A 21,775-nucleotide genomic window follows, 5' to 3' on the forward strand; every position below is an offset into this window, starting at 1 on the left:
TGGGTGACATTCTGTCATAATATCCTCTGTTGTGCAGAGTTTACCTGACCAGACTTTGTGAGGACATTACAGGAGTATCTTATTTGCATGGAGGAGACTAGTATAGTTCCTATTTCAAGCAAGTAGCATGTAATCACCTTCCCTATGCCAATAGAAAATCAGCAATCTTGCCTGTCATGGGGGCAGTCAGGTGCCTCATTTCTAGCCATTCTCATTTTCATCACAGGTAAGAAGCATAATAGTTTTTTAAAGTTTTCTTTTCTTTTCTAAGGAGTTTGGAGTCACTTTTCTGATTTGAAATAGGATCATAGTGCATCTCAGTTCATTTGGCAAATCTGGTTCCGTCATTACCATGAGCCCATGGTATTACAGGAAAGTTACTAACATGGTTAGAGCATTGGCTAATTGGTAGGAGGCAGTGGGTGGGAATAAAAGGATCCTTTTCTGGTTGGCTGCCAGTGACTAGTGGTGTTCCACAGGGATCAGTTTTGGGACCACTTCTTCTTATGCTGTGTATAAATGATTTAGATGATGGAATAGATGGCTTTGTTGCCAAGTTTGCAGATGATGCGTAGATTGGTGGAGGGGCAGGTAGTTTTGAGAATGGGTAATAAAGTGGCAAATGAAATACAATGTTGGAAAATGCATGGTCATGCACTTTGGTAGTAGAAATAAATGTGCGGACTATTTTCTAAACGGAGGGAAAATCCAGGAATCTGAGATGCAAAGGGACTTGGAAATCCTTGTGTAGAACACCCTGAAGGTTAACTTGCAGGTCAAGTCAGTGGTGAGGAAGGCAAATGCCATGTTAGCATTCATTTCAAGAGGTCTAGAATACAAGAACAAGGATGTGATGCTCAGGCTTTATAAGGCACTGGTGAGGCCTCACCTTGAGTATTATGAACAGTTTTGGGTCCCTCATCTTAGAAAAGATGTGCTGGGATTGGAGAGGGTTCAGAGGAGGTTCACAAGGATGATTCCAGGAATGAAAGGGTTATCGTAAGAGGAATGTTTGATGGCCCTGGGTCTGTACTCACTGGAACTCAGAAGGATAAGGGGGGAGCTCATTGAAACCTTTTGAATGTTGAAAGGCCTAGACAGAGTAGATGTGGAAAGGATGTTTCCCATGGTGGGAGAGTCTAGGACAAGAGAGCACAGCCTCAGGATAGAGGGGCACCCTTTCAAACCAGAGATGCAGAGAAGTTTCTTTAGCCAAAGGCTGGTGAATTTGTGGAATTTGTTGCCACATGCAACTGTGGAGGCCAGGTCATTGGGTGTATTTAAGGCAGAGATTGATAGGTTCTTGGTTGGACAAGGCATCAAAGGTTACAGGGCAAAGGCTGGGAACCGGGGTTGAGAAGGAGTTAGAAAAAAAAGATCAGCCATGATTGAATGGTGGAGCAGACTCGATGGGCCAGATGGCCTAATTCTGCTCCTATGTCTTATGATCTCATTACCCTGGGTCCTGGTGGAGGCTGCATCCCTAACTCCTAGATTTTGGTAGTGCCAATTGGCCATGGTGAGAAGTTCACTGATATCCAGAAGAGCTTTACCTCCTAGCTGACCAGGTTATCAATCAGCCCTACTATTATGTAACAGGTGGTGCCATTGCGGTGTGTATCCTTGCTGAGGAAATGATATTCCACCAGAAGCTAAAGGGTTTTGCTTCTGGTAAACTGTGAATGTCAAATGCAACTTTCTGACAACTAGCGTAACACACACAAAACGCTGGAGGAACTCAGCAGGTCAGGCAGCATCTATGGAAATGAATAGATGAACAGAGTTGACAACTCTGCTAGTTATTGGCGATGCTATGTATAACACCATTTTGCTGCCCCACAGCTTCTGCTTACAAGCTTTTCTTCCACCACTTTTGTTTACATATTAATTTGGATTATTATAACAGCAATAAATTATTTCCATTCATACATGCATTAGATAAAGCAAGAATATCCTAAGATGCATTATTTTTTTAATGATACCATTTCAATTAAGAAGGCAGTTAACCAAAACCTGCCAAGAGTGTAGATTTTGAGGAGAATTTTAAGAAGGAAAATGTGCTAGAGACGTGGACAGACTTAAGAATGGAATTCCAGAGTGTAGGATCTTGGCAGCTAAATGCACATTCACCTTCTGCGGATGGATTAAATTCAGGGCCAAGCAATTGATGAAGATTAGTGTACCCATGTATTGAAAGGCTGTAGAACTTGGGGAGGTTATAGAGATGAGAAAGGACTAGATCCTGTAGGAATGTGACCATCGTGGACACTTTAAAAACGGAGGTAGAGATATATTGGCAGAAACTGCAGGTCATAGGGAGAATGAGGGAACAAGATTTATGCTGAGTCAAAACATGCATTATATGAACTTGGGTTTATGGAGATGTCCAGGTCAGTCTACAGGTAATAAAGGCATGTATAAAGTTTCCAGCAGTAAATAAGCTGAGGGAATGAGTAAATGAGCAGTGTTAAAGAGGCAGAAATAGACACCCTGAGCAATGTCATAGTTAGGCAATCCAATGCTCCATCAGATTCACGTAGATCAAAGTGGCAAACTTGGTTTCAAGTAGTTGCTAATGCTATGAATGAATTTTGAACCGAATGTTGGAAATAATGGGTTTGGTACTCTCAATATCAGGCCAGATCTCAACTGGCTTTTTAACCAACATGATAGCCTTTAGCCACAGTAATGTAGTGGTTAGCATGATGCTGTAACAGCTCGGGGCATTGGAGTTTGGAGTTCAATTCCGATGCCACCTGTAAGGAGTTTGTACAGTACATCCTGTCCGTGAGCACATGGCTTTCCTCTGGGTGCTCCAGTTTCCTCCCTGGTTCCAAAGAAGTACTGATTAGTAGTTTAATTAGTCATTGTAAATTGTCCTGTGATTAGGCAAGGGTATAATAGGTGGCTCATTGGGCTGGAAGGGTCTGTTCAGACATACTAAATAAATAAAATAAGTTAAATAATCCCAGAATTACTAATGGATTTAAGACACTGAGGAATTAAGGAAAATGGTGGTGAAGTGGGATTGGCTGACGGGACTCAGTTTTACTGAGATTGCCCAGGATTTAAACTGCAATCATCTGCGGCACAGACTCTGAGTCCTTTGGATTACAGTGGAGACTTTAGGGATGTTGGTATGAGGCATATAGAGACATAGGTAATTTTTCTTTAAAATTATTGATGGCTTTAACTTGTTTATTTCAATATAATAGTTTTCAAATTGTCTCTGGTTTCAGGCCTTTTGAGACCTAGCAAAGCTGGGTGCAAGGTTTTGTCAGCTTCAAAGCCTTTGAGGCTGTTCCAGGGCATGGCACCCTTACTGTTCCACAGGAGGCCTAGCCAGCCAGCACTACCTTATCACCACTTTCCTTAGCCCTTCACAGTTTCTGACACCAGGGAACTCAAATGTTAAGAGTGATTTGTTTTTAACTCTGGAGTTTGGGAGATATTGTGTTACCAAGACATGGCTGAGCATCAAAACCAGCAAAGTTGGAATATGGGAGTGGATGTTTCAAAGAGTGGGAGAGTCTAGAACCAGAAAGCTTGACTTCAGAAAAGAAGAACCTCCCTCGAGTACAGAGATGGGGAGTAATTTCTTTAGCTAGCTGATGGCAAATATGTAGAATTTATTGGGTATAAGTTGCGTGGAGTGCAAGTCATTGGTAATATTTAAAGTGGAGGTAGATAGGTTCTTGATTAGTAAGAGTGTCAAAGGTTATGAGGAGAAGGCAGGAGAATGGGGTTGACAGGAAAAATACATCAGTCATGTTTGAATGGTTGAGCAGACCCAATGAGCTGAATGGCCTAATTCTGCTCCTATGTCTTGTGGTCTTATGGAGACAGCGAGAGGAATTCTGGGTAGAACACTCAGTCCAGCAAGACTAGAGGAAATCTTTTGATTGTTTAAGAAGGACAGGTCAAACAAGGTAATGGTGAGATATAGATGGGTGTAATAGGTGAGGGTGGAAATGACTGATTTTCAGATGATGCTGGTGAGAGAATTGCATGTGAGAGAAATAGGAGGACTCAAATATAAATAGTTGAGGTGTTTTTGAGGTGATGATGCCAGTGCCTGCACTCCTCTAGCTACTATTGGATGGGTCAGATTTGGGAACAGCTTCTTTCCTACTGTGATAAGACTGCTGAACGGATCCTGACCTGGATCTGGTCCGTACCCTCCAAATATCCAGACCTGCCTCTCGTTTTTTTTTGCACTACCTTACTTTCCCTTTTCTATTTTCTATTTATGATTTATAATTTAAATTTTTCATATTTACTATCGATTTGTACTCCAGGGAGTGTAAAGCACAGAATCAAATATCGCTGTGATGATTGTACGGTCTAGTATCAATTGTTTGGTGACAATAAAGTATAAAGTAAGAAGGGAGCCTCGTTCATATGGTTGAGAGTTGGTGGAGAGATTTTGGACCAGAAAGATGTCTTCAATGATGTCAAAAATTGAAGACAATCCCAAAAGGATGCAAATAGATAATTTTAGAGACAAATTGTACTATATTAATAGTTTTTTTGGTAGTAATCTGACAAATTAAATCAAAAGTAAGCACTAGAATGTAGGTCACTTGCATCACAGTGGGCAGAGTTTTGTTGTATATCATTAGGTATGCAGAAGACAAAAAGAACAGGATTCCTGTCCAATGGTTCTTGCAGCATTTTGCTATTTTTTTCTGGCACAACTTGATTTTTTTTTGGAGGGATGGAGTGGATTAAATCCACTCAAAATATAGTGTCACCAATAAGTCATCATATTTACAGCTTTATTAGAGAGAGCTGCAAGTCAGATCTTAAGCTAAGAGGTTTAACATGCTAACAGCTATTGTTTTATTTCTTACAGGCAAATATATTACTTTTATCTTAGATCCGTTCCTTTACCAGTTAGTCATTCAGCTTGGCAAACAATTAGACTTCCAAGAACTTTCAACAACATTTTCAGCAAGAGTATTTGGTCACCCTTTAATGAATGACCCCAAAACTCCCATATCCTTGGAAGAGATTCACAAGCTCTATAACTACTTACAGGGGGATGAGTTAGTTATTTTGCATAAAAGTACAACTGAAAATCTTCAGAACATAATGAGACAAGAGCAGGTGGGATCAACGGAATGGAGAATTGAATACATGTATGACTTTTGTTGCCGAATCATCATTGAAGCCAATTATGTATCTCTGTATGGAAAAGCACCAAAGGATGAACAAAAAAAAATTGCTGAATTAAGGGAGAAATTCCTTAAGTTTGACCAAATGCTTATGTACCTGGCTGCAAGGATTCCCATTGAACTTCTAGGAAACACAAAAAGAATTCGCAAGGAACTGATTAGTTACTTTACATCAAAGGAATTGGACCAACGGCTAAATATGGCAAAAGTAATACAAGCCAGAAGAGACTTGCTTGACTGCTATTCATATCTTCAGGATGATCAGAAAGCAGGTAAGCAAAAAGATGAACAAATCGGTTCTTTCAGCTGCGTGACACCATAGTACTCTGATATCCCAAGATGCTATGTCATTCTGCTAATTTCTTCTTATAGAAAAACTTATAAAACATGCATGATAAGAGCGATGGTTTCACATGTAATTGAAATCACTGTCACAATAAAATTGAATGCTGTGCCTTTGCAGCTGAAATGTAGCACTGAACTTCCTGTCTCGGACTAATGAGCATAAGTAGAAAATAAAATAATATTGGTTCTTGAAAAGAATCTTCATAGACTATCAATACACCCAAAATATTTCATAGTTCACCAATAACCAGTCTCTCTGAGAGACAATAAGGAGCCTAATATTAAACATGGAAATCACAGTAGGGCAGATGTTTTGGAAGTAATAATGAGGATACTCAATACGATTTCAGCATTGGTTTTGAAGGCTGTCTGTTCTATCCCCTCATTCTCACTGACTCATCCCAACACCCTGAATTTTTCTCTGTTAATGGGCATAAGCCCTTTTTGCAAACTACCTCCTCCCACATTTTTGGTGCTGTCATTGTACATACTAGATCCCCATTCCACTGCTGTGCCATGGTTTGACATTCTGTGTGTTTGTATATTTTCTGACTTGGCTGGTCACTTTACCAAATGAAAACCAAAGAGGGGAAGGAATATATGGAGGCTATGGTTGTACCTAGAAAGGGGAAATTTTGAAAAAGGATTTTGATGTGTGAAGTTCATACCATATGTGGTCTTGCATTTGTTCTGTGTGTGTACTGGAGAAGAATTTCTTTTCTGGGACCTGGTCCATTGTTACCCAGGCACACAGAACAATCAGGAGGGGAGAGTAGATCTTTAAAAGAACCTGTGCACCCATGAATCGAATTGTTATACAGTGATGGAGGAAAGGAAGCTTGAGGTGCATGCACCAGTCAATATTCATGACAAATACCAAGAAAGGCAAAAATCTTAATTTAGACTAAAAGCTCAAAAATTATGAAATCTTATGTAAAGAAGATGACGATGGTGTGACCTTGAAGGAATTTTTTTATAATATTTGGAATGGGTTGATATTGTAATATCTTCAGCCTGCAAAAGCCTTCTGTGATAATTGAATTCAACTTTTTGCTGATGTGGTAAAAAAGGCACTTATTGCTGATAATGAGGCAGATTTAACAGAGCTACATCTATCCCTCCCGCCTTCAATGTAACATTACTTTGAAACTGTCCTCATTAAGCAGAAAATTAGACTTTAGAAGCCTATTGGTCCTCATTAGCATTCACTGATCCTTGGCTGGGTCTTTGTCCTAACATCTTTTAATTAGCACACTGCAAATCTAATCAGTGTAATAAATGCTATTAATCTTCCTTTTCACTTATTTTCTCACAGCACATCATTTTACCTTACTGTGGGCTGCTGTTGGAAACATGCTTCCAGCTGCGTTCTGGACCCTATATTACATTGTGAAGAACCCAGAAGCCCATGCAGCTGTGCGAGATGAAATTGACCACGTGTTACAGGCAGCAGGCCAGCGGCCAAGCCCTGACTTCAATATCACCCTCAGCAAAGAAGATCTAGACAGCATGGTGACCTTAGGTAACTCATTCTAATTTGGAACTGGAAAATGGAAATTACAGTATTACTTGAAAAATGTGGAGGATACCATAGATAGCTATTTTCACTTTTTCATTGTGCATTTCCTTATACACAATGGAGATAGTTTAATTACCAACAAACACCGGTACACCTCATGAGTCTGCTCCACCAGTGAATACAAAGCAGAACTAGGGCTTTGAAGGTGTTGGTCCTAATTGTCTCTTTGAAACCTGCTCAATACTGGGGGTGTGGGATTGCTTAATTAAAGACAGATTCTCCATCAAGTGAGTGGCTGAGTTTTTCTTTCGGTTTGAGAACCGTAGCAATTAAAATTAAAATTTCATTTATTTTAAATACAATTTTGAAGGACTTAACCTGGTGTTCATGTAGTGAACTATTTACATTGTAGTGTTAGTGCACTTCTTGTACTGCACTCACCCTGTTTCTGATAAGGCAAAATTAATCCAGGATACATCAGGTTCAAAGTTCCTGGCCACATAATTTTGCATACAGATTGAATCAATAGAATTCTGAATATACTATGGAAAAGTTTGGTAATTTCCTTTTGTTAAGTACTGCTCAAATTTATAGCAGTCATTTTGAAGAGTTGGTGTTTGGAATCCTATATAAAATTAGCATTTGCAATGCCTATTCCTTCACTGATTGCTTCATTTGTTTTCTTTCTGTTTCTGTTTTTCATTCTAATAATTCTTACCTCTTTGGATGATAACCAAATCTTTTCTAAAACAAACTCTATAATGAAGCACAATTTAAGCTAGAAGCCATCCAGTACACAATGTGTTAAATCTTTATATTGAATCTGACGTCCATCTTGGAATGAGAAATGAAGACATATGATCCTTTTAATCTTGGGAGTCAGCAAAACGGAAAAAAAAATTCTCTAAGGAAATGCATGGTCTCATTTGAGAACAGCAATCACACCTTATCTGACACCAGCTTCTCGCCTGCTTCAGGAAGCAGCAAAATTTTAAATGCCCAGCATTTTAGAATTGGGACACTCAAAAGGCATTGTGATAGAACCTAACTTCTAGGTGTCTTGATATCGTGGAGTTATTAAGTACGGTGACCTGTCACTCGAGCATTCACTGATATCCTTGATATGGCAATCTGTTTTTACGAGAAACATAGAAAACCAACAGCACAATACAGACCCTTCGGCCCACAATGCTGTACCAAACATGTACTTACTTTAGAAATTACCTAGGGTTACCCATAGCCCTCTATTTTTCTAACACAGATTACTTACTTTTACCTACAGCTTTTAGAGTCCTGGGGGTTCAAACTCCACTTGAAACTTAAATAAATTAAGGCTGCTATTTAAGTTCAAAATCTGCATTTGCAAAAATCACAGTCCCAAGTTTGAGAAATTAAGAGTAACACACACAAAATGCTGGAGGATCTCAACAGATCAGGCAGCTTCTATGGAAAAGAATATATGGTGGACATTTTGGGCCAAGACCACTAATCAGGACTGGAAAGGAAATGGGGACAAGCCTGAATAAGAAGCTGGGGGAGGGGCAGGAGTATGAGCTTAGAGGGTTATAGGTGAACCCAAGTTAGGGGGACGGAGATGTGTGGGGGAGGGGAGTGAAGTGAGAAGCTGGGAGGTGATAGCTGGAAGAGGTAAAAGGCTGGAAAAAGAATCTGATAAAAGAAGAGAGTGGACTATCGGAGAAAGGGAAGTAGGAGGGGTAGCAGGCAGAGGTGATAGGCAGGTGATGAGAAGAAAAGAAGTAAGTAGAGAGCATGAATGGGGAATGGAAGAAGGAGGCTGTTTGTTGGTGGAAACAAGAGACTTCCGTGGCACAATTTTGAGGAGAGTAGTATGTTCTAGCCAACGCTTGTCTCATCACTACAAGAAGGCTAACTTTATTCAGTGCATTTGCCATTTTGGGAATGAAAACAGAAAATGTTGGAAACAGTCAACAGTTCAGACAAAAAAAAGGAACAGGGCCTTTTCTTAGAACTGGGAAAGAGAAAAGAAAAGTCAGTTTTCAGTAAAGGATAGACCTGTTTTTGCTATTTAAAGTAACTTGGATTTCTCCTTCCCAGATCTGTTCGAATTTCTTGGACCTGAAACATTAACAGTTTGTATTTTCATAGACTGTGTCTGACCTCTTGAGTGTTTCTAGAAGTTTCTGTTTTAATTTTGGATTTTCAGCATCTGCAGTTTTCTGATTTCCATTTGAATACTTGGGGATCTTGCTCCATACAAATTATCACAGCTCTTTATCCAAGTAAAAATTATTCTGCTTCAATTGAATTCATTATTTCTAAATCTAGAATAGATAAGTTAGTGGCCATTCTTCATGTTCAGATTTTGTATAAAAGCAACTTTATCTGGTGTAGCTTGGTGCAGCTGAACAGCACACCTGATGATGTCACAAGACACACAGAGCCTGTTTCCTCTCTTGCTGACGTAAATGGAAAGTGCTGGATGCATTCCACAGCCTTCACTGAATGCCCACTGTAGTCACTGGGTTCACAATTCACTGCAGGCTGCTCAAACACCTGCCAAAGTTCACTGAAGGTGCTTAAGCTACAGGGATTTTTTTTTAGTGTGAAACTGCAACAATCCATTCAATGAGACCAACTTGCGATGCAATGGCATCTCTCCATCAGCAACCTTACAAGATATGGCATTGTCCAGAGCAATGCCAGCAGTAGCTGTACCACAATCAACGAGGGTAGCATTTTGAACATTACTTGGTGTTCAGAATCAGTATTGAGGGAAAAAAGTCAAATGATATGACATTGAAAATCATGACTTTTTTGATGGAAAAGTGTCATTCCTGTTTTACTGGTTATGTGGGCTTCAAAATCCCTCTGCCTTATTGTAGGACCTTGGGTATCACAGTACCTCCCATTCCCTTTGAGTGTGAACTAATGTGTGTGATGATTCAAGAGTAACTCTTCCGTAGTGAGCCATCTTCAGACGGTTGTTCAGGGCCAATGCTTTGTGACATGGCTGGCTGTGTGCTGCCTGAGATATTGTTGTGGGAGTGACTGGGTACTCCTGTTCAGGGGACTTGTCAGTATGCTGAATATGCCATCAGATAGTTTCCTGGGACTAGGTTGACAATGATGAAGTGATCTGCAGGCTCTCAGCTCATTCTACCATTGATTCAGCCTCCTGAACTGGAGCTCACTCACTGACCGACTCTGGGTCATTTTGTGTTGTGTCCCTGCTGTCTTCAGTCTTCTGCCAGAAGTCTGCTTTTTGTGTATCTTGTACAGGACTCTCTGATCATGATAAGAATGAGTCAGTGTTAGGAATGTGGGAGAAACATACCTTCACTCCTGCAGTAGAGCAGCAAATTTCAAGTTCAAATTTAATTATTGTTTCAACCATATATTAACACCCATGAATACAGCCAATTTTAAAAAGCATTCCTCTGGGGCCAAGGTACAAAACACAATTTCAACAATCATACACAGCACAAGGCAAATATAGCACATATAAGATGACAGTAAACATACAGACACAAAAAAAATTGCATATAACCGGTTTCCTTGAGTAACATGCCCTGTTTGATGGCGCATGGGTATTGTCAGCAAGAACAAGCTTCATCAGTCCTCAGACGAATGCACACATGCATTCCAGCTTGACTTCCATCAAGCAAACACCAGAGGGCAGCAACAATGGGAGGGGGCGGCCCCCAATCCAGCATGGACACTGCACCACACTGCCTCCAGCATCTCTCCTCTGGGACTTCTGCAACAAGCCTAGTCCTCACTGCAACTGAGACCATGTAGCTCCCCCACCGCCAGTCATGCCACTAAACCAGTGAACCAGACTTACAGTATTTTACATACCAATGTAGAGCAGGGTCTTGCAATTGCCAAGAAAAACATCTACTCACTGTTCGTGCGCTGACTCCAATGCCTTTCTGTAACAGGATGTGGATACTATGGAGAGAGTGCAGAGGAGATTTAACAGGATGTTGCCTGAATTAAGGGCGTAACTTATGAGAATAGGTTGAGTGAACTTGGACTTTTCTCCTTGGAGCGATGGAGGATGAGAGGTGACCTGATCAAGGTGTATAAGATGGTGAGAGGCATTGATTCTGTGAGTAGCCAGAGGCTTGTTTCCAGGCTAACATGAGGGGGCGTAGTTTTAAGGTACTTGGAAGTAGGTACCAAGGGAATGTCGGGATAAGTTTTTCACACAGGGAGTGGTGGGTGTGTGGAATGCACTGCCGACGGCGGTGGTGGAGGCGGATACAATAGGGTCTTTTAAGAGCCTCTTAGATATGTATATGGAGCTTAGAAAAATAGAAGGCTATGCGCTGTGGAAATTCTTGGCAGTTTCTAGAGTAGGTTACATGGCTGGCACAGCATTGTGGGCCAAAGGGCCTGTAATGTGCTGTAGTTTCCTATGTTCTATGTTCAGGCTGACACATAGTCCATACCAAGTCCAGCTCTTCCGCAAACAAGCAACTCACTGTAGAGTGGACCTGTAGTATTTGACTTCTTTAATGTCCAGCATGGTCTTGCGATTGTAAAAAAGACATTTAAAAGAAGACAAAAATGCCTATAGTTGACCTCAGAGAGGCCCTTGCATCTGAGCATACTACTATCTTACCAGAAGACTATGCACCATATCTCTGCTGCTGCTATAGGAGAATGGTTTGCTCACACATGGCATCTCTGCTTAAGCAGGACAGCATTTTACTGGTGGGGAAGTATTAGCTGCTCATGATAGAATAACCATGTCCACTGAAGCTAGTAATATGCTCACAAATGGCATCTCGCTGTTAAATGAGGGCATTAAACAGGACAGCATGGTGGAGCAGCACTTATATGTCTTATACACTGCTGTCCTATCCCTCCAGAGACCTGAATTCGAACCTAACCTTGAGTGCAGTCTATGGGACATTTGCAAGTTCTCCCTGTTTCCACTGCATGAACCATAAGACATGGCAGAATTAAATCATTCCGCCCATCAAGCTTACTCCACCATTCAATCGTGGCTGATTTAGTATTCCTTCTCAACCCAATTCTCCTGATTCCTCCCTTTAACCTTTGACACCCTTCCTAATCAAGAACCTGTTAATCTCTATTTTAAATGTACCGAATGACTTGGCCTCCATAGCTGCCTGTGGCAATGAATTCCACGGATTCCCTCTGCTATGGGTTAAAGGAATTTCTCCTCGTTTCTTTTCTGAAGTGGCATCCTTTTATTGCTGAGGCAGTGTTTTCTTGTCCTAGACTCTCTCATGACTGAAAACACACATCCACTCTATCTAAGCCTTTCAATATGTTGTAAGTTTCAATGAGATCCTCCTTCATCTTTCTAAATTCCATTGAATACAGGCCCAAAGCCACCAAACACTCCTCACACATTAACCCTTTTGTTCCTGGGATAGTTCTTGTAACAATTCCCTGGAGCCTCTCAAATGCCAACAGATCCTTCCTTAGATGTGAGATCCAAAACTGCACACAATACTCCAATGTGGTCTGACCAATGCTTTATAAAGCAGCAACATTATGTCCTTGCTTTTATATTCTAGTCAAAGTTCAAGGTAAGTTTATTATCTAAGTACATATGTGACCACTTGGGTTTCCTCCTGGTGTTCTGGTTTCTGCCCACAGTCCAAAGGTTAATCGGTTAATTGGTCATTGTAAATTAGGCTGGGATTAAATCATAGGTTACTGTGTGGTGTAACTGGAAGAGCCTATTCCATGTTGTAATAAATAAATGCTGCCATATAGTGCCCAGAGATTCATTTTCTTGTGGGCATTCACAGTAAGTACAAAGAAACACAACAGAATCAATGAAAAACTGCACATAAGAAAACTGGGCAAACAACCAAAGTGCAAAAGACAACAAACTGTGCAAATACAAAATAAGTTAAATAAGTAAATAAGCAATGTATATCAAGAACATGCCTTGTAGAGTCCTTGAAAGTGAATTCATTGGTTGTGAATCAGTTCACTGTTGGGGTGAGTGAAGTTATCCCCTCTATATCAAAAAGCTGATGATTGAGGGGTAGTAACTGTTCCTGAACCTGGTAGTGTGGGAGAAATGGCTCCTGTAACTCCTTCCTGATGGCAGCAGTGAGAAGAGAGCATGGCTCTCTCAATAATTCCTCTTGATCCAGTTTCATCTCACTTCCTTTCAATATACTGGCAGATTAATTGACTACTGTAAATTATATCTTCGTGCATATTCGATGAAAAAAGGATTAAATAAGAATTTGAGAAAGAATAAGTTATAGGACTATAAAGAAATGAGGGGGTGGAACAAAATTGATGGGATTACTCCTATGGGAGCCAGCATGAACCCAGTACCTTGGAATAAGTCACAGGTCAGACCTCTGTCTTGATGGTGAAACTGCACTGAAGCAGAAAGACCTGGTATCACCTCTGGCTGTGCCTTTACAGACTGGACCAGTGTGATGGATATTCATTCATAACTTGCCTCATATCTTTCAAAGCTTGCTTTCTAAACTCATCAGCTGCCATGTGTAAGAACAAACAGTTGTAAGTAAACTTCCAACAACTATGCTTTGTTTAGTTTTTGGCTGTAAATGAGGGTTAGTTCTGTGTTTTTAAAATGTAAATAGAAAGCAGTATTCAGTTTGAAGTTAAAACAAAAGAATTTTATTACTGTTCAAAGGGATGCAGTGTAAGACAATGGGCTGTTCAATTTATCTTGTTCCAAACAAAGTTGATTAAGTTGCTTATTTCAAGGAAGCTTGCAGACCAGGTGGATAATATCATTTAGCATATTGAATAACTGATCTATTAATGTTAGGAGTTTTATGTACTCAGAGAAGTTAGCTTTATAGTATTAGTGATGGAAAGCTAAGATCTGTATCTCCAAGATGCTTTTAGACTTTTAGTATTAAAAGGATATCTGAGGAAATATCTTACGTATGTGAAATCACCCAAGAAGTAGAGAAAGGATACATATGTTGAGCACAGTGTAGGCATATTAGGAATAGGGTAAAGGAACATCAAGAAGCATGGAGAAAACAAAGAGTAAACTAGAATTCATTCCTCTGTCTTTGGTTTCCGTGACTGACAACTTGTTCGCCTGCAACTCATTGGTATTTCTTTTTAATTTATGGGAATTGTATTTGTGTCTTGGAGATCCTCTGTGCTTTGTGTTTTAGAAATGGTTTGTAATTTGGAAATCTTTAAGATAGAAATCCTCTGTGAGGTTTAAATGTGTTTTAAGAATGTTGCTTGGATTTAAATGTATATCACATCAGTTGGTGGTATGTGTTGACACAGCCGACGATACCTTGCACAGAATCACACAAGATGGCTAGAGAGGATGTCATGACCACTAACCCTGTAAAACTTCTTGCAGGAGCTGACAGATGCTCCTAGTCATTTCTATTTGGCCAGTAGCTGACAGATAATTCGCCATCTCACCATACATCTCCACCCCCTGTCCCATTCCATCTTTGCTCTTTCTAGGGAATAGAGGCTGGGTGATCATATGAGTTCTTCCGATAGCTTTGATGTGCAGAGAAAACAGAAAATAGTTGTACTTTTATGGTGATACAAGAGCACAGATGGTCATAAAGGTATCTACTGGTGGTCAAATCAAAGGGAATGTAATGATCACAATGAAATGTTGTTAGTGAGGACACCTGATAGAATTATGATTAGATTTGCTCCTTTGGTGGTACCTCTACCTATGAGGTGCGGGATGACGTTGCCGATATAGATCAGATGGTGCATCTGTGACAGCCGAGTGCATTCCCTCGTATTCCTCTCTGTCTTTTTCTAAATAGAGGGGATGAAGGACATGAGATTACCTCTTCATTATTGTCTCTTTGCTAGGTTAACCTTCCCTTTAGCATTCTAGGGAGAAGAATGCATTTAGAGAGGGTGGTAGTGAACACTGGTGTAGGAGAGCATTTCTGTGTGTGTGTGTGTGTGTCTGTACATGTGTGCACACACAAGCATGTATGAATACTCACTCTCACTCTCCTATGGCCACTCTCTTCCATGGTTTCTGCAGTGTGTGTATCAGAGGTGCCTGGGCACCACATGCAGAATGCCTTTGAGTGATGCTGTTCTCCGATTGATGCACATAACTTGTATCCTCCTGTGCTGAATTAAGTGAGTTTTTAGTGCAAACAGTGCAGCACCCATTTTAACACAAGATCCTAGATATAAACACTTCTCTTAGTGTATTTCCGCCCAACTCTGTGACCTTTTTTTTGAACGGAGGATTCAATTAGGTGTTAGCACCATACACAGTCTATTTTCAGTGCATCAGGAAAGAGGAAAATCCAATTTTTTTAAGCAGTATCATTCCATAAATGTAATTTTTTTCCGGCAAGAGCTTAATTAATCACTCTTTAAAACGTTCTCTGCTGCAAAAATAATTTATACTCACTCAGTCACTTTGTTACTTGGCCTTCTGTAATAAGTAAAGTAAATCCCTTGTAATTAATGCTATGGCGTCCTCAATCTGAAATACTTTAAAAAACTGTTTTCGAAGTCTACATCGACAGGATGTTTTTTCAAGGTGAAAACTCATTCCTTAATACCCATCATTTAGATATTTTAAACAAAAGTAACAGCAGTCTGATTTTTGACACACGCCAAGAACTATTTGTAAACTCTGGCTTCCCTGTCAATCACATTGCCAATCTGTCAGCCACCATTTATGCAGCTGCTTTACTAACATGCTGCACAGTGACATCCGGCATCGTTGACATCATCATGATTGACAAGTGGCCTGCCAACACAAATAGTTTTGGGGGTTTTCATATTTTCTTTAGAATGGGTAAAATTAAAGGATCAGTACATGGATTACAGGGACAAGAAAACTATTTTCCCCAGCACTATCTGTGGAGCCCTTACAATGTTCATGTAAGTACATAGTACCCCTTGAGTATGTCTTGAACTTGTTCATACTCTTTCTTGATATATTATACCATACCAACTGAAATATTTGCAATTATAGCATTTAATTGGTCCTTGAAAACAGATATGGAAATAGCAAATCTAGTTGCAAAGGATATTCTCCAACATGCTGCTTCTGAGAACTTTTCCTTCCTGTTAATTAAATTATACTACCAAACAGGATTAGCTACAAAAACCTGTATAATAGTTCCTCTCTGCTCCTCGACTCATGATTATTTTAAATAGATCAAATAGATTAGTTTTTGATTCAGTATTTTATGTGTAAAAGTTCATTTTTTCTGGAATGATTCCTTCTTATTGTCACTTTCTTTTCATTGTTAGTTTATTGGTTGACAAATTGGACATGATGACAACGAAGATCAGCAGCTGTAGTTCTTACAGTACTTATTGATCATTTTCTGTTCAATGTTATTGAATTTCAGTACACTGTCCATTTTTCATGATCCTTCTAGGCATTAGAGACAGAAGTGACCTTTCAGCTTTCTGAGCTGCATTGTTGAAGCATCTTATAGGTGACTGGGTATCTAAATCACCATTTTATATTTATTTTGCAATTTAAGCTGGCAGAATTTTTTTTGCCTAGTTTGCTTACCTGTCATTTGTGGCAATATCCACTCAAATTAGTTGCATTTCTTAACATGGATAATTTCTCCATTTTGAAAAAATAGCATTCATTTGTTGAAAATTAATAGGGAATGTTTTATGATTTTAAAATCCCATAGATTTTAAAAGGCTATTGTACCTTGCTGTTTACATTAAACCAGGCAGGCAGAATGCTAACACATAACCAGCCTTGCTTAAACTGGAGAATTGTAAAGGGGGGGTGGGGGGAATATATATATATATAGCATTTTGAAAGCACTTGTAGACCTCTAAAATGCAGTTTTTAAGGTATTTCACTGTAATTTGCTATAAATCTATCAGGATTTTACATGGATACAAACTTTCACTTCAAGGATAACTGCCAATGTCTGGCACATTAAGTTTGTAGTACAGATCTCCATTATTTCCACTGATGCTGTAACTGAAAGGGAGCATTTCCTCCAACCTGAGCCGCTGTGTTCATGAGGAAACCAAGGGGATGTATTTACAGATTATGTCATCACAGTCTTTAAATTGCCTGTTTGTTTGGTATAGCACAGAAACAGATGTTGCCCTCTGCATTGGATAATTTACAGTATTTCTTTGTGCTGAATGGAAGACTTTCAAGCTGCCAGCTGATCTGCCTAGAGAATTGGATGTCAGCTTCTGATATATGTTAAATGTATAAAATAAACTGATTGTGATTTTCTGCATTTTGTTTTTATTTTTGTGTGCAGTCGATTCACAGAAAATTCTTTTGTCAGCTCAAACCACAGGAGCCTCTGTTTCTTCCTTGCTGATCATAATCTATCTATTACTTTCGTCATTTAATAATTATCATCATGATTGCTCAAAGCAGCCTAACCTCCAACATGTAGCTGGTACTGTAAGTTATAACAGATTTTGTCACTTACTATCTGACCACAAAGCGACATTCTGTGCTCCATTATCGTGATTAACTTCTACGTAAGATATGCTTGCCCAATTGTCATTTGTGATACTGCATCAGGCTCTGACTGCCATGCTGCCAGGGCGAACCTCAGCCAATGGAACGTGACCATGTTGCTTGTACACTAACTACTACACTTGCTTTTCACAGTTGTGCAGTGCAGTCATGAAATTATCTATTTGTTTCATCTGATTTCTTAGGCAAACAGTAATGTTTCACATGTCATCTATCATTTCCCAAGCACATAGTAAAATGGTTTATGCACAATGTCTTTCTTTTTGCTGCGCACAGCAAGAGGGTGGAAGGTAGACATTTTATCGTAGACTGCAAAGTTTCGCTGCCAAAACACTGCCACTTAGAATCTATCGTGTCAGGTGCCTTGTGGCAATCAAGCCTGCATTTTGGATCCGCAGTGGTGTTCTGGCTTCGTCACCAACAAACCGATTTGACTCTGCCTGATTATAGTAACGAAGGCAGTCCAAAAGAATATGCAGAGACTCACTGTACGTCACATTGAATCACCGCGCTGACCACACAGAGCCGGCCGAAGCTTCATTCCTTTCGACAAATGCACGCTTAAGGAAAAACCTACTGCGAGAAAGCATCCCATGCCACTTTATTTTCTGTGCACGCTGTAGCAGATTTAATGTTTACTGAAAGAACAGTTGCTGTTTACTTTGCATTAGCACTTGAAGTTTTTTTTAAAACTTCCTTTTTTTAACAACACCACTGGTGCTCAAGATCATGAGTGAAGCTTACTTTTAATCCCTCTAACACAGGTGATGAGTTTTACAAATTTTTGTCATCTAATGGGCTGATACTCAATTTTTCTACTTTCAAGTGACAATCAGATAGAATCAAGTTGCTAAGTGCAGTTTCCAGATATGCTGTTAGAAAGAAGTCAGTTTTGATTACAGTGTGTGTGTTGCAACCTCAGACAGGAGCTACATGCTGATATGCATTCTATCAGAATGATTTACGCAAATTATGCACATTATTCTCATAGGAATTCTCCCTCAAACTGCCAGGATAAATTGCCGGAAATTAGCCATAAAATCTCTCGAGCAGGGAACAAAAGGTGAAGGCCACTGGGAAAGTAAGGACGTTGGCTTTATAGAGACTTCAAGGATGGGATGGTAACTGTATATTGAACAGGCTTTCTAACTGGATCTGAAAACCCACGCCTGCCAATTTTACTGACAGGAAGCTGCATTTCTTCCTTTAAATTGAAAGCAGAAATTCTGGTTCTTAATTATGTTTCAGTAGCCATGTTAAGTTTTAAGGATATTCCCAGAATTAGGTTTAAGTTATGGACACAAAAGTGATGTAACTCTCAGAGGTGAAATTTCTAAATTCTTGATGTTGGTACTCATTCATTCTCATTCTCATTCATTCTCTCTCTCTCTGTCTCTCTTTCCTTTCATCCATTCTTACCTCATGCTTTTAGGAAGTGCAGTAGATGAAGCACTTCGTTTATGCAGCTGCTCAATGAACATCCGATTCGTCAAAGAGGATATAAATGTAAGCTTTAAGGAGGGAAAAGGAATCAAGCTGAGGAAAGGGAACCTGTTGGCGTTTTATCCTCAAATTCTACATATGGACCCAGAGGTTTTTGAAGATCCTGAGGTATGTGATTTTGTGCATGTACGTTCTTTTATTCCTGCAAACATATAGCAACAACCAAGACTGTTGTTCTAGTGTTCCCATTGCTCTTTCTTCCAGAAGAAAAAGAAGTCTCTTAACTTTTGTAGGGTGTGTGGTCCAAGACTTGCAGGTTGTTGAATTTACTGTCTCATTGGAGAATATGGCAGTGAGATTGAGTGGTGTTGCTTTGAAAGGATTAACATTAAACTGTGAATTGATTGGCTTCAAATCAAGGAAACTCTTGGCTTTTGTCACGTAATGGATCACTTGATGACCAAATGAAAGAATAAAGAATTGAGGCAGTAACAAATAACCTGTGCTGTTTAGCTAATTATATACCAGGGCATCACTGTTTAACACAAAATTCTTTTCAAGCTGGTTTTTTGCTTCATATCACTTCACAAGAATTCTCTCCTTTCTTGATCAATTGATATGATGGCCTGAGCTTGAGATTGTAAAGCCATTGCTCTGCACTGGAACTCTGAGGGTAATTGTGTCATCTCCTTGTATTTTTTTCTCTGCAGCCAGAGTTAATGAATATCAAAGACTGGAAATTAATCCATCCTGGCTCAGCTTTAATGTAGCTTCAGAGATTCACCACCTGCATGCAAATTAAATACAATCAGATTCTACATTGCATTTGGTGAATTGTTGCTGGTACTAGCATTAACACTAAATTATTGTCTGAAGTTGGAAAGAGGAGATGACTGGTTCAGCAGCAGCTATCTTTTTATTCTCACAGTGACCTTCCATTGTACTTTCACTTATGAATATATTAAATTTGCCTATTAGTATTAATTGGCAGTTTCTCTTTAGGACAAAAAAATTGATCCAATTCATACTTAGTTTAGAAATAAATATTTATTTTACTAAACCTTGGCAAACCAACACTGGATCTTAGCTATGCAATATTGTTTATTTTATGTTGCAGAGTTAAAATAATTTTTCACAAACATTGTTATGAATCTTACTTGAATTACTTTGACTGATGCCGTATGTGCTTCTCAAATTAAACCACAGCTAACTAATTCAGCCTGACCACTTCTCCAAAAGCTGATTAATCTCATAGTCTTTATTAAAACGAAGGAAATGCAGTGCTTTATCTTAACTAAATAAATATTGTTACCTGAATCCAAGTAATCTACTCCCAGATGACTATGGACTCTAGCAATGGAATGAACACTAATTCCACTTCAGAAAATTAATTACACAAGTTTCAAGTATATGCCTAGGTGTTTGATTTTGAATATTGAAAAACAAGTATTTATTACCTCCTCCAGATGCGGTCGATCCTCTACAGTGAACCCGGCACCCAAGCAAGGGCGGACACACACCGGGTTCCCGCTGATCGTACCTTTCCACCCTGTGCGTTTAAGGCTTGGTTCCGCCACCAGCCTTCCAAAATGACTCCCGCCAACTTGCGGGGGGGGGCACCGCTTCCAGGGTCTCGTTACCTCGTGGTGTCGTGTGTGTCCTGCCTTAGCGAATCTGTCCCTTTTTATCCCCCTGCTGGGGTATCACCTGTCCATCACTTCAAACAGTTCAGGGTTCAAAGGGGGAGCCGCTCTAGACAGCTCTCTCTCCCCCGTCCCTTCCTTACACATCTCCAGATCGCCTGTCCATCACTTCAAACAGTTCAGGGTTCAAAGGGGGAGCCAATCTTGACAATACCCAGACTGATGGCTCCTTCATTAACACCTCCAAATGCTGCTTCATTGTGGTCCTTATCTCTCCCTCCCCTGAGGACAGGTGGCAGACCAACTGCTGATGCCACTGGTGCTATCCCAGGCCAGCAAACATCTTAATTTATGTGTATTCTCGTCACAGCTACAAAATGTCAATAAGGGTGAGAGGACAAACAAAAGCAAACTGAAACAGAAATGGTGCGGTAGCATTCTGTGAGAGGCATTACCAGAAATTGTTAATATCAATATTATATTTAAAAGACTACAATGTGCCTAGCGAGTGAGTGAGATTGCACTGTTAGAACCAAGCAAGATACACAAAATGCTGGAGGAACTCAGCGGGGCAGGCGGCGCCAGCCAAGATGTTACCCGAGACTCTGAGATTCTGTGCGCCTGTTGCTTTGATTTCCAGCATCTGCAGATTTTTCCTTGTTTGCGGCTGTTGAAACAAGGCAAGTGCCCAAAAGACAGAGGGATGGAGAATTAAAGTGATGAGGTCACTCTTGTGGAGTGAACACAGCTGTTGTCTAGAACAGTCACAGTCTGCATTTGATTTCAGTCAGCATGATGAGCACCAAATGCAGTACACTGGATTAGCAGAAATGGCAAAAGACCTGTAGATAGAAAAAGTTTAGGAGGATGTGGGCATAGAGATCTAGATAAATAGGCATTTTAATCAGCAAAGACACGTTGGACCAAAGGGCCTGCCTCCACTGCTTGAGTGAATTACCGTTCAATCTTGGGGGCCGTTTGGCTCACCGAATCATGGAAGGGAAGAGGCAAAATGGAGGCTGCTCCATCTCCCATGGCTGCTTAGGAAAGTCTTTTGAGCATTGTCTTGACTGATGGAAATGGAAGAGAGTTTCAAAGGGAAGAGTCCCTCCAGAAAAGGGAGGTCAGGGGCAAGAATGTCGAGGAGTAGAATTCCAATAGAGTTGACGAAAATTATGGAAAA

The 21,775-nt window shown here is 40.0% G+C and overlaps 1 protein-coding gene across 1 annotated transcript in view; it reads left to right on the forward strand.

Moving 5' to 3' along the window:
• Window positions 1–21,775, forward strand: part of cyp7b1 (cytochrome P450, family 7, subfamily B, polypeptide 1) — a 195,030-nt gene that overhangs the window by 163,411 nt on the left and 9,844 nt on the right. Inside the window, exons 3-5 of the mRNA XM_072254449.1 lie at window positions 4,856–5,449; window positions 6,838–7,044; window positions 18,939–19,117. Coding sequence (XP_072110550.1) covers window positions 4,856–5,449; window positions 6,838–7,044; window positions 18,939–19,117 — 980 coding nt within the window. The remainder of the gene's footprint in view (window positions 1–4,855; window positions 5,450–6,837; window positions 7,045–18,938; window positions 19,118–21,775) is intronic.

This window comes from Mobula birostris, chromosome 1 (assembly GCF_030028105.1).
Source record: "Mobula birostris isolate sMobBir1 chromosome 1, sMobBir1.hap1, whole genome shotgun sequence".
NCBI lineage: Eukaryota > Metazoa > Chordata > Chondrichthyes > Myliobatiformes > Myliobatidae > Mobula > Mobula birostris.